The 12,012-nt window shown below is 35.5% G+C and overlaps 1 protein-coding gene across 7 annotated transcripts in view; it reads right to left on the bottom strand.

Moving 5' to 3' along the window:
- NIPBL (NIPBL cohesin loading factor) overlaps window positions 1–12,012 on the bottom strand; it is a 147,700-nt gene that overhangs the window by 19,937 nt on the left and 115,751 nt on the right. For all 7 annotated transcript variants that reach the window (XM_071730992.1, XM_071730991.1, XM_071730996.1 and 4 more), the window contains 13 exons: window positions 11,276–11,507; window positions 10,398–10,549; window positions 9,546–9,626; window positions 8,428–8,528; window positions 6,544–6,682; window positions 6,253–6,335; window positions 4,133–4,265; window positions 3,110–3,253; window positions 1,583–1,672; window positions 1,174–1,388; window positions 974–1,076; window positions 270–368; window positions 23–169 (listed from right to left, as the gene is read on the bottom strand). In XM_071730992.1, the coding sequence (XP_071587093.1) occupies window positions 23–169; window positions 270–368; window positions 974–1,076; window positions 1,174–1,388; window positions 1,583–1,672; window positions 3,110–3,253; window positions 4,133–4,265; window positions 6,253–6,335; window positions 6,544–6,682; window positions 8,428–8,528; window positions 9,546–9,626; window positions 10,398–10,549; window positions 11,276–11,507 (1,719 nt within the window). The remainder of the gene's footprint in view (window positions 1–22; window positions 170–269; window positions 369–973; window positions 1,077–1,173; window positions 1,389–1,582; window positions 1,673–3,109; window positions 3,254–4,132; window positions 4,266–6,252; window positions 6,336–6,543; window positions 6,683–8,427; window positions 8,529–9,545; window positions 9,627–10,397; window positions 10,550–11,275; window positions 11,508–12,012) is intronic.

The following is a 12,012-nucleotide window of genomic DNA, read 5'->3' as shown; positions in this document are numbered from 1 at the left end:
TAAGTATCACAAGTCACCGTACCAATATTCTTTCAATCAGCATGTCATAATACTGCTCAGCAAGCTGAGGACGACAGAGCACAAACCGGCCAAGCAGCTCCACAGCTGCTTCTCTTACACTGGTGGAGTTATCCATCAACCGCCCATGAACACCTCGCTGCATATCCAGCTAAAAAGCACAAAGAAAAAACAGATTCAAAATAAGAAATTAAGACTTATTTTAAGCATGACAGAAGAACATATGTGCATGATGGATATTTCTGTTTTACCCTGGCTAGAATACTGGGGTCTACAGCAACAACCTCAGACAAACACTTCATGGCTTTTGTTCGAACAGCAATTGCATTTTCACCAAGTACACGCAGAATCTAGTATGAAAACAAAAACAAAGATTCAGTTGCTTTGGAAAGGTAGAAATGAAAGCTTAACCCACAAAAATACAGTAGAATAACCCACAAAAAAAATTAACTAAAACAAGAATGTGTCTACTAAAAATTGGAGATATCTTCTCAGACTGTAAGAAGGTGCAGGCAAGAGATGTCCCATTGCACTGGTAACTGAGCATGGATATTTACTGGAAGATGCTACATGACTACAATTTTTCCAAACAGGATTTACACAGGGTCAACACATCCACTTTAAGTCGCTTCATTTTAAACTCTACTTTAATCATTCAGTTGTGATTTTCACCATGGTTCTTTCAACAGGAGAGCTGGATTTGGGCATTATAGTTTTAAGAATGGCTTTTTATGCAGAAAAATGCCACATGAACTAGTACTGAAGTTCAAATATGTCACCATGCCACTGTCAATACATGAAAAGAATACATAAAATATATGAAAGCACATGGTGTTAACATGGCCTTTTAAATACCTGTGTTCAGCAATGAACAGATAGAGCATACTACCCACAAGTGTTTTGAATCAGAAAGCAATGGTGCTTTCACTGTAGTAAGACTTCTAGCACAGTTTACCTGTGTCAAATAAATATCGAAGCTCTGGGCAAACGGCCTCATAGAGGCCAAGTAGCGAACAATCAAACATGCATCTTCATAGTCCACAGTATCAGAATTCATCCTGCAAAACAAAGATGTTAATTAGGAGATGTTGATCAAAAAATATTTAAAACATAAAATGCACAGCTCATAAAAAAATACATGAAACTCAAACATACTTTAATGTACTGAACTGAGATGGAGCAGTTTTAATGATGCTGCGAAGAAACTTTTTGCGACTTTCTGCTCTATGCATGATTTGTCCTGTGGTCTCAACATCTTTTGCATGGTGAGTTCCTTCAGATGAATCCTCATCCTTCTGAGATTTAATTGCTTTCTCTGTTTCCATAGTTGTATCACGGAACCACTGAGCAATATAAAACTTCCGGGAAAACTAAAGAAATACAGGACGATGCAAAGAAACAAAAATAACAGATACAGAAAAGGAAAAAACAGATTTATAATGGTACATGTAAGGGTGACAATTTAATTGAAGCATTAATATGCAGAGCCTAAAATATTTTTATTTAGTACATCTTACTGAAATAATTTTCCTATACACTTGACACCAGAAAGCAGAAAATTTACCACTAGTGATGCATCAGTTTCTGTATTCTCATCCAGATAATCTAGCAAAGCCTTTTGCAGCTGTTGAATTTCATCATCTCCTCCTGAAACCTGTTAGAAGTAGAAAGATACAAAACAGAAATTTGAAAACAGAATATTGTACAGTGGTCAAAATTGTTAACAGAAGTAGAAGAATTTCTGGCTTAGAATTCTTCATCTGCAAATCATATTTTATTTCAGCAGTAAACCAGGTAACTTATAATCATCTTAACTTCTGTCTGAACAGCACAGATTCTGAGTCTTGTGATAAACATAGCACAGAATTTAGCTTGCAAACATCAGCAAGTGGAGAGAGGGACAGTTACATGCCCAGAACATCAGTGTATCAAGAAATAAAGTAATGAGAATCACACATAAATCATCAAATCAACTTTACAACCTACAACACATTGTGAGGAAAATATCTACTGTTTTCAAAATGTCAAAATAGAATAGATATTCTTTTAAATCTAACTCTATGGATCATAAGTCCAAACCATAGTGGACAGTTTGAAGAATTGGAGATTACTCTGGTAATGATATCAGAGCATAGAAGGAAATATCTATCAGAGTCTAAGCATTCAATTCAGCATGAAAGAAAAGTCTGCCAGCACTGAAGAATTATAATCCACAGACACAAATATTTTACACTATATATAGTAGAATTTTCAAATCAACAGAAGTTATGGGAAGTAAGAGCCTCATAACGGAGTATATAAATTTTGATTTTTTTTATTTGAATGTCTGTATAATGTGTAAGTTTTTTCTTTAACATAAGTCAGTAACAGTCATTATAAAGTGCATGTAATAGATCTGGAGACTATTAACAGACTGGTAACTGAAAGGGAAACGAACTTTTAATGAGTCCTTAGTTTTAGATGATTCTGAGAACAATTATTAGTTTAGAAAGAAATGCATAGCACCCATAAGAAGTGTGCAAGTCTACATCTTTTTGAGGACACATAAGATCTGAGATTTTCTTGTCATACTATGTATTTTATAGATGGGAAATGCACACTTTGCTATGGTAATTGTTGCCACCCTTGAATATCTGGGACAGCATTAGCAGAAACACAAATACATAGTCTTTAATGAAAGATACATACAAGTCCAGCTACAAAAAAGAAAAAAGCCTATTGGTTTCAAAGAGTCATAGAATACCTCAAGCTGATGCACCCTTAAGGATCAAGTTTAACTCACTGCTCCCTGCAAGGACTACCTAAAGCTAAATCATATGATGAAGACAGTTGTCTCACTCTGTAAACAAAGAGCATCATTTAACTCTCCAAAACCTGTCAATGATTTCCTAAAGCACAGCTACTACTTTGTGATACCAAATATATACCTATTTTGAGATAACAAATGTGATACTTATATATCAAGTGTATTTGCTTTAGAAATCAAAACAATCAACTAGTTCTCCGTAACACAAGGTTTTCAAACATCTTTTACAATTTTGAAGTATTTGAATAGCTACATCATCCAGATGGCATGGAATGTCTCACACACCTGTTTGAGAATTCTGGCTATAGATCCTTGATCCATTTTGCTAGTGACTGCATCTTTCCTCAGTCTCGCAGCTACAGTTCCAAGATAGTCAAGTGATGCAACTCTCAGTGCCATTTCTGTAGATTTGTTACTGAACTGGTGAACCTAAGAAAAACAGAATAAAATGTTACATCTTCTCACAAGAGACTGTGTGACCTTATTAAAAATTCCACCTAACTTAAACGCTGCATGAAATTTATGTAATTTACTATTACGTTACATATACACTACTTATTTTATGTTAATGTTTCTGCCTTGATTGTGACTCCCTCTGTATCTCCAAATTTATCTTTCAGAGTTTTTTAAAACACATTTTTTCATAAATAAAGGACAGCCAGTACAGCAGACATTCTTTGCAACAGCACAGACCTTAAGGACTATAATGCAACTTGTCTTTTATTCATACAGGTATAAAGAATGCTACATTTTACCAGGAACACAACCACAAGCTGCTTTCCAAGAAACAGCTCAAAGGACTGTATTAATTATATTGTAACACTGAAGAAAAACTCAAAAGTATGTCAAAAACATTTTCTAGGTAAAATCATAAGTGCTTCTCTTTGCAAATAACTAAACAAATAAATTTTTTTCAGGTTCTGTGCTAAAGGAATAGTCCAGAGAAGATATTTAACATGAATACCTACAGCTCTTGTTTGACTTTAGTCCAAATGAGAATCTACACTTATCAAATGCTATACAATGGCATTTTCTCTTGTTGAGAGTATCATGGAATAGTCAAAGTGGATTTGCAAGAGAAATTGTTTACATATGTTCTTTAACTTTCATAAAAATGATCCTATAACCCCAATTATATTATCTATGTATCACATAGTAGTGATGCATGCAAGAAAAGCCTTAAATGCTGCAGGCGGGTCAACAATCAGAAAACATGCCTGTAGTAGTTTCAGTTGAAATAAACAAGCCTTCATTTTAATTAAAAAATAATAATATATACACATAGTAGTAAAATCAAGAATCTCTTACCAATAGCCTCCCCAGTAAGCTAAGTAGCAGCTCTGCAGCTGGCCATTCTGGCTTATTGACTGTGGAAAGAAGATCTTGAATGAAGTTCTCAAAGAGTGGCCTGTAATCTTCTTCTCCTTGTTTACTGCCACACCTGTTTAAAATAAAATGAACTTTGTAAGCAAATTTAAGAGCCATTCAAGCTTTTCTTCTAACATTCTTCTGGTATCAGAAAAAGCTATATGCAGTCCTAAAGCCTCCTGAAATATGGGAAGAAAAATGTTTTAATGATTTACAGAGAAAGAGCTTAAACAATTATCACTTCAAGATGCACTGCAAGCAAAGCAGCTAGTGCACAATAGTAGAATTTTGGTTTTTAATTATCGTTCTGAGTTAAAATCTGAACTAACTTGGATGGATGAATAGGTAAAATTGTAAAGCTCAGGCTGGAGGGGGCTATTTAGGAAGCATGTGTCTACATTCTTTAGGCTTGGTCTGGTTTACCTGACAGTGGTAAGACAACTTGGTATTATGTTCCACAAAGGTTAAAATAAGAATGCAAAAAAAAAAAATCAAAAGATAATATATTTGATGGTCTTTCACTTATATGTGGCATCCCTATTTCAATGATAACAGAAGTATCCAGAGGGACTGCTGGATAGCTATTAAATAGCATTTTGGCCTAAAAGTAAAAACACAATAAATCCCTTAGGAATTACTCTTAGATATGCTTTGGTTATTCAAGTACACAATAATTTTCTTCCTGTTGAGCTATTAACATTCCTAACTTAGCTAAATGAAAATAATTTTTAGGTTTTTAGTGTCTTTGTCATTCTGATAGCTGTATGAATATGGATTCAGTGACTGAATATTTACTCAGCCTTCTCTTCCAGGGCTGAGATGACTAACGGGCCCCTACAGAACAATGCTCAAGAGTCAGTACTCAGACCAGTGCTGTTCTGTTAAACATCTTTGTCAGTGACATGGGCAGTGGAATTCAGTGCACGCTCAGCAAGTTTGCTGACGACACCAAACTGTGTGGTGAAGTCAATAAACTGGAGGGAAGGGATGGAATCCAGAGGGACCTTGACAGGCTTGAGAAGAGGACCCATGCAAACTACGTGAAGTTCAACAGGGCCAAATGCAAGGTTCTGCACCTGAGTCGACGCAACCCCACACATGAATACAGGTTGGGAGGAGAAAGGATTGCAGACAGCCCTGAGGAGAAAGACTTGGGAGTGGTGGTGGACCAGAAGCTCAGCATGAGCCATCAGTGTGTGCTTGCAGCTCAGAAAGTGAAGTGGGTCCTGGGCTGCACCAAATGGAGCACAGACAGCTGGTCAAGGGAGGTGTCTGCCCCTCTATTCTGCTCTTGTGAGACCCCACCTGGAGTAATGGGTCCAGTTGTGGAGTCATAGGAAGGACACAGAGCTCCTGGAATGTGTAGAGAGAGAAGCAACTAAAATGATCAGAGGGTTGGTGCACCTCCCCTATGAAGACAGCATAAAGAAGTTGGGGTTGTTCAGCCTGGAGAAGAGGAGGCTCTGAGGTGACCTTATAGCAACCTTCCAATATCTAAAGAGGAGGGATGGGGGTGGAGGAGCTACAGAAACTGGTGCTAGGCTTTCTACACGGGTGTGTACTGAGAGGACAAGGGGAAATGGTTTCAAACTTGAAGAGGAGAGACTTAAGTTAGACATCAGGAAAAAATTCTTTAATTTGAGGGAGACGAGACACTGGAACAGGTTGCCCAAAAAAGGTGGGGCTGCCTTCTCCCTGGAAGTGTTGAAGATCAGGTTGGATGGGGCTTGGGGAACCTGGTCTAGTGGAAGGTGTAACTAGATGATCTAGATGAGGTCCCTTCCAACCCAAGCCATGCTATGATTCTTTGATCCTACTTGATCTATCAAACAGATTCTTAAATGTATAAATACTTTCTACAAAATTTCTGTTCCATAAAAAATAAAATGTGTCTTTGTCCAGATGGATAGCTGTCTTAAGATATCTATAAAGTATATTGTTATAAACAACTTTGTGATTATTTATTTAGCAATTCAAAGTGGTCAGATTTGTCCTAAGGTATGACAGACTTTATTTGGAGTTGGTTTCCTCAACAGGCTGAAGAATGCGGCAGTACTTACTTCTTTAGGAAAATAGAAAGGAAGTTTTGTGCTGTTCTCATCGCTGTTTCATATGAGTTAGTAATAAGCACATCTTGATCCACCTGAAAATAGGAAGATACATCTCTATTATTTTAGCATACACAGAAATATGATTTCCAGATTAACACTGCTCATGCATCAAATAACTATAGCAGTCATAAAATTATAATGTCATGATTGATTACAAGAGCACCATTACAGAATATTATACCTACCAAAGTAATTCCAAAAGCAAAATGCAAAAGGACTTAAAAAAAGAATAAATCTTACTTTCTTGTTTGACTCCTCCTCTGAATTAGAATCTTTCTCTGCTGATGGCAAGTGCACCACACACTGAATAAGCTGCAGAACCAGTGCTGTCACCATCTGAATATACATAGGCTCTCCATCAGTGTCACTGCTGTTTAACCTGTTAATAAGAAAATATTGTATTAACACTAAAACTAATTAAAAAAAAATAAAATCTGTTTCCAAATAGTATCTTTGTAAAATTATTACCACAGCTAGGAATCTATTTATCTAGTGATTTGCTTCTCTCTTATGCAGTACAAGATTTGGTCTAAAAAAAACAGGCAGAAGAGATGAACTGACGCAGCCCACAGATGGGCTAGCAGAGCATCTGTGAAGTTCAGCAGTTGAAAAATCTAGACATATATTTAATAAACCAAGAGCCTACATACTAAGGCACTTACTAATTGTCTTATTATGTATTATGTCATATTAAATTTCAACACAACACACAAAACCCCACACCAAACTGCTTTTTTAATTGCATGTTATTTATTGTATGTGAAATGTGCAGGGCTTTTAAACAGATGAAAAGAGTGACCATGACCTGGATTGACTTCTACAAGAGTTATTACACCTATGATAATCTAAGGTAGCATGACAGACTGAATTTAAGCATGGAAGTGTCTTTAAGTGTCTCTTAAGCGTGTCTGCAGGTTGATAAGACCAGTATAAATATGCTCCACATTTCTCCCATGATATAACCTGAGAAATAGTATGGTGTTACTAGTCATACATAAAACACCACCACCTACTGCTACCTTAAACAATAGGAAAAGGTCACGATCCCTGATCTCATTCTCCCAAAAATATCGAATACAAAGTGAGCCTACAACAATTATTGTCTTTACAAATATATCTTTGAGTACTTAGAGAGAAAAACTTTTCACATCAAATTTTGTGTAAGCTGTACCCTTCATGACTGCAGCCACTGGCAGAAAATACCCTTTAACAGAGCAGAGTTAGGACTCTACAGATGAACAGTGTTGTCATTGCAGTTTTGAGCTGGTGTCTTCCTTCTGGTACAGATCCTGATTCAAAGAGCTTGTCTACCAGTTGTACTACTCTACCACTTCCCTACTTGCTATATCTCTCTGATATCTGTAGCCAAAACATATAGGCACTTATGTTAACATTAGGGTCACCAAATTGAACTTCGGAAGTTTCAGTGTATTTCTTTTCCTAGATATACTCATCCACCCTGGACCAGGCAAATCCAGAAACCTTGTCTGTCACTGGGGCAAGATGGATGCAAGCAAAAGAAAAAATCAGCCCCAACAACAAATGTTTCAGAATAATCTGAAGTGTCCCCATTCAGTTAAAATTCAGTTCATATCAGATTCTTTCTCAGATTGAGCCTGAACCTATTCAACTATTCTGAAGATGCACTTGTACCTAGCTAAAGTGCTCAAAACACAGTTGAAGTGAACAGAGTAGATCTTAAAAGAAACTAATTCAAAGGAATATTAGATGATTTTCTTCCTGGAAAGAGTGCTCTGAGTCTTTCCTCAAATAAATCTAGCCAAAATTTTCCTATTAAGTTTTTATGAAGAAATTATGTAACTCCATACAGAGGCAAAGACTCTATATCTGAATGCACGCTAACATTAAACTCATTTACATCCTTAATGAAGCAACTAATAAAATATGTCCATTATTTTTACAAGCAGGCACAAATATGATGGCATAAGAAACAGTGAGGCAGTTACAAGGCATTTATCATGCAATTGCTCTCACATCAACCTTTAACAAAGCTCAGCTGGTGGAGTTGCAGATTTTTAACACAAGAGTTAATATTGAGGCCTAAAACAGTACAAAAGTGTAAATGCTACTGTGTACAAGTTACTAATCTATGTCAGAAATTACCTGAAGTTTCTCAAACTTCTCTTGCTTGTTGGTAGTCTTGCAAGGGAAGTGAAAATTTCTTCAAGTATCAATTGTCTATGTTTTTCATACCTGGAGAACACCTATTTAAAAGTTACAGGATTGTCAGAAAATTATTGTACATTAACGGAAATTACATTTACATTACTAGTTAAATATCTTATTAAAAATTACATAGAAACACACACTTCACACTTACAGATTATAAGTAATGCATACCTTGTTTTTAATGCTTTTTTCAAAGCAAGTATGTCTTTATGAAATACATCAAAACTTTTACCAAATACAGATTTTTGCAAATCTTTAAAAAATGTAAATGTGTAATAGCTATTAGAATCTCTTCTATTTTAAATTTTTCAGTCAGTGGTAGAATGTACTGTATAAGAAAGTCAAACAGTGTAATACTAAGCTTTCAGACTCTGGTACAGAGCAAAACTCCATGGCAACATAAATTGCAGATGATTGCAGGGCACATTTGAGAAATGTTTTACTTCATATCCTAAGCTTTAATGCCTGCTTGACATGAAATACTCTTTCATTTTGTAACACTGCAGAGTTTGCCTCTCCTTTTGTTTACGAAAATAGTGGAGTATACACCATATTTACAAAGATGGAAAACGCCCACTTCAACAAGTACATTTGTGCTGTGCTGCATTTTTATTGAAATATTTTATGTGCCCCATGAATATTTCACGTAGCCTCTTCCTAGGAAAATAATTTCTTCTATTACATAACAGTATCCTACTAGCTTTGTAACTTATTCCAAAGGAAAATAAGGAAAAACATGTTGCTAAAGTTACTTAAGACCGGAAAGGGCATGTAAGAGGAAGGGGTTTGTGTTTACACTTTCAACAACATAACCAAATTAAGAATTTCCTTGCTCAAGGGGGGTTATTTTTCCTATAGAGTACTTTGCATATAATGGCAGCTCAGGAAGATTTAATACTGTTTCTTGATTATGATACCGAACTGTAAAGTTTGCAAGAATACCATTTGTTCTAAACTCCAATTCTCTAATAGGGAGAAAATACAGCCTGAATAAATGTCCTAATAACTCTCAGCAGCACAGAAACACGAAACACAAATTAAAAAATACTTACTGCCGTCACCAATTTGATGGCACATAACTGTAGTTCACTGACATTTTCTACAAAGAAAGGTGTTATTCCCATTGATGATACCTATCAATGGAAAGAAATTATTTTAAGTATATTTATCTAGCAAAATGATATCTCTGCAGTTTCACAAGTAGGTTATTCATTCAGAAGGAAAGGTATTCAGCAAGATACTTATATTATTTGCAAATACAGTTACAAAAGAATGGACAACCAGTGCTGTGAGCAGTGATTGAGGAAACTGAAGTCCTTGAGTCCGGAGAAAAGGAGGCAGGGAAAAAAGTTATTGCTCTCTACAACTACCTGAAAGGAGGTTGGTTGGTTTCTTCTCCCACGTAACAGTGATAGGCTGAGGAGAAATGACCTCAAGTTGTGCCAGAGGAGGTTTAGATTGGGTATTAGGAAATTTTTCACTGAAAAACTTGTCAATCATGGGCACAGGCTGCCCAGGGAAGTGGTTGAGTCACCAACCCTGGAGATATTTAAAAAATATGTATGCATGTAGGGATATGGTTTAGTGATGGACTTGGCTATGTATTGTTTATGGTTGGACTTGATGATCATAAGGGTCTTTTTCAACCTGAATGATTCTATGATTCTATATTTGAAAATAATAAAGTTAAATTTTCCTGTGTACAGAAAAAGCCATTAAAGATTTCATCACTGAATGCTCTTCTGCTAATTCTCTTCTACACAACAAAATGTGTGACATCACTCTGACATTAAGAATTCAAAAGTTTGTGCTGATGTCATACTTCATGTCACTTAGATGATTATACTTTACAGTCTCTCTAGAAAAAGCAAAACGTTCTCAGGTGGAAATTCTAATAAACTTACCTGAAGAATGGTAGTATCAGTAAGGAGCTGTATCTCTAGCAACTCTGATAAGCTGCTGACGATGTCACAAACTTTGTTATACAGCATCACTATAACTCTCTGCTTGTGCGTAGAACACTTGGCACGTTTTGCTTTTGAACTTAAAACACCACCTACAAAATAAAAGGTATCTTTATTTTTTTCAGAGTTTCACATCAAATACAAGAAAGATGATCTTCCTCAATTACTCTTTCTAAAACAACTGCTTTTTGAAGGCAATTGCTAAGATAAGAAAAGCTATCTAGTAGTAGAAAAACCAGGGCATAGCATCAACTGAAAAATAAGAATTTCAAGTGATACTAATTATTCGTAATTGCTTTAAAATTCTGGATCCAAGATTTTTTAAAAGTTTCTTGGACACTTGTACCAAAAGGTATACATACAACAATGAAACATTCTATGATAAACAGTTTTCACTGAAAAAAATCATACACACAGGGATTATAACTATAAGATTACTTCTTCCTATGTATAATAAATATATAATGAAGCTGAACCTTCAGAGAAACTTCTAAGTCCTGCAGTCTAACTACTTTGGCTACATTCACATTATTGCAGTAAACTAACATGTTGTTTGACTAAAAGATGTGTTTCATTCATGGCTTTTTTAGTCTGCATTTCACCCTCCTCAGTCTGATTCAAAGCATTTCTAGGATGTTATGATATGGAAGAACTACTAGTATAAGAGTTGCATATAAAAATCTTATTCCAGGAAGTCATATCACTTGTATCATCACAGAGTAGATCAGGGGTTTTCTTTGTTTGTTAGTTGTTTTTATTTATTTATATATTTATTTTTAAATGTGGAAAGATTTTTTAGAATTTCTTAGGATACTAACCTCCATGAGGATCCACTCTATACACAGGGTCATACTGAGGATAGAGAGTGTTCTGCAAATGAAATTTGGTGTATTGAATGACTCTCTCTATTACATCCTCAATATATACAGCTTTAGGCATATTTGGTGATGTCATAATATTGACAGCAGTAAGACAAGCATCAGCAGATTTTGTCACTCTTTCCATAATAAGATCTCTCCATAATCTCTCTTCATCTTCAGTGTCATTGTTCTGTAACAGGCAAGAAAAACACAGTAGTGTGAACAAGATTTTTCTTTCAAATTTTTCTCCTTACCAAGATAACATTACTTTAATAAACCTTCATACATACACTATAAAATGTTGTTTCCTTTCAGATACAAAAATAGTTTTAGAAATCAACTATTTGTTTATCACATGTTTGTAATGTGTCTCCCTAAATTACAAGTCTTCCAAGTCTCCCTGTGTTCTTCTGCTTTCTGTGTATCAGTGGGAAGCACTATAAGCACAGTGAGAAACCACACTACTTAACACCAATGCACCTTAACCAAAACCTAAACTCATTTACCTTTCATTTATTTTAGTGGTCTATGCACACGAGTTGCTGCTTTCATCAGTCTAATTTTTGCCACTAGGGGGAATTCTTACACAGACTTGTCACAAGTCACATGAAATTTTTAAGTACACAACTTCCTCCACTTCATAGGTAACCCATCTATTATGAACAGATTTAAAACATATCTTATCAAATACATCC

Source organism: Heliangelus exortis, chromosome Z (assembly GCF_036169615.1).
Source record: "Heliangelus exortis chromosome Z, bHelExo1.hap1, whole genome shotgun sequence".
In the NCBI taxonomy this organism is placed as follows: Eukaryota; Metazoa; Chordata; class Aves; order Apodiformes; family Trochilidae; genus Heliangelus; species Heliangelus exortis.
This window is presented reverse-complemented; position numbering and strand designations above follow the sequence as displayed.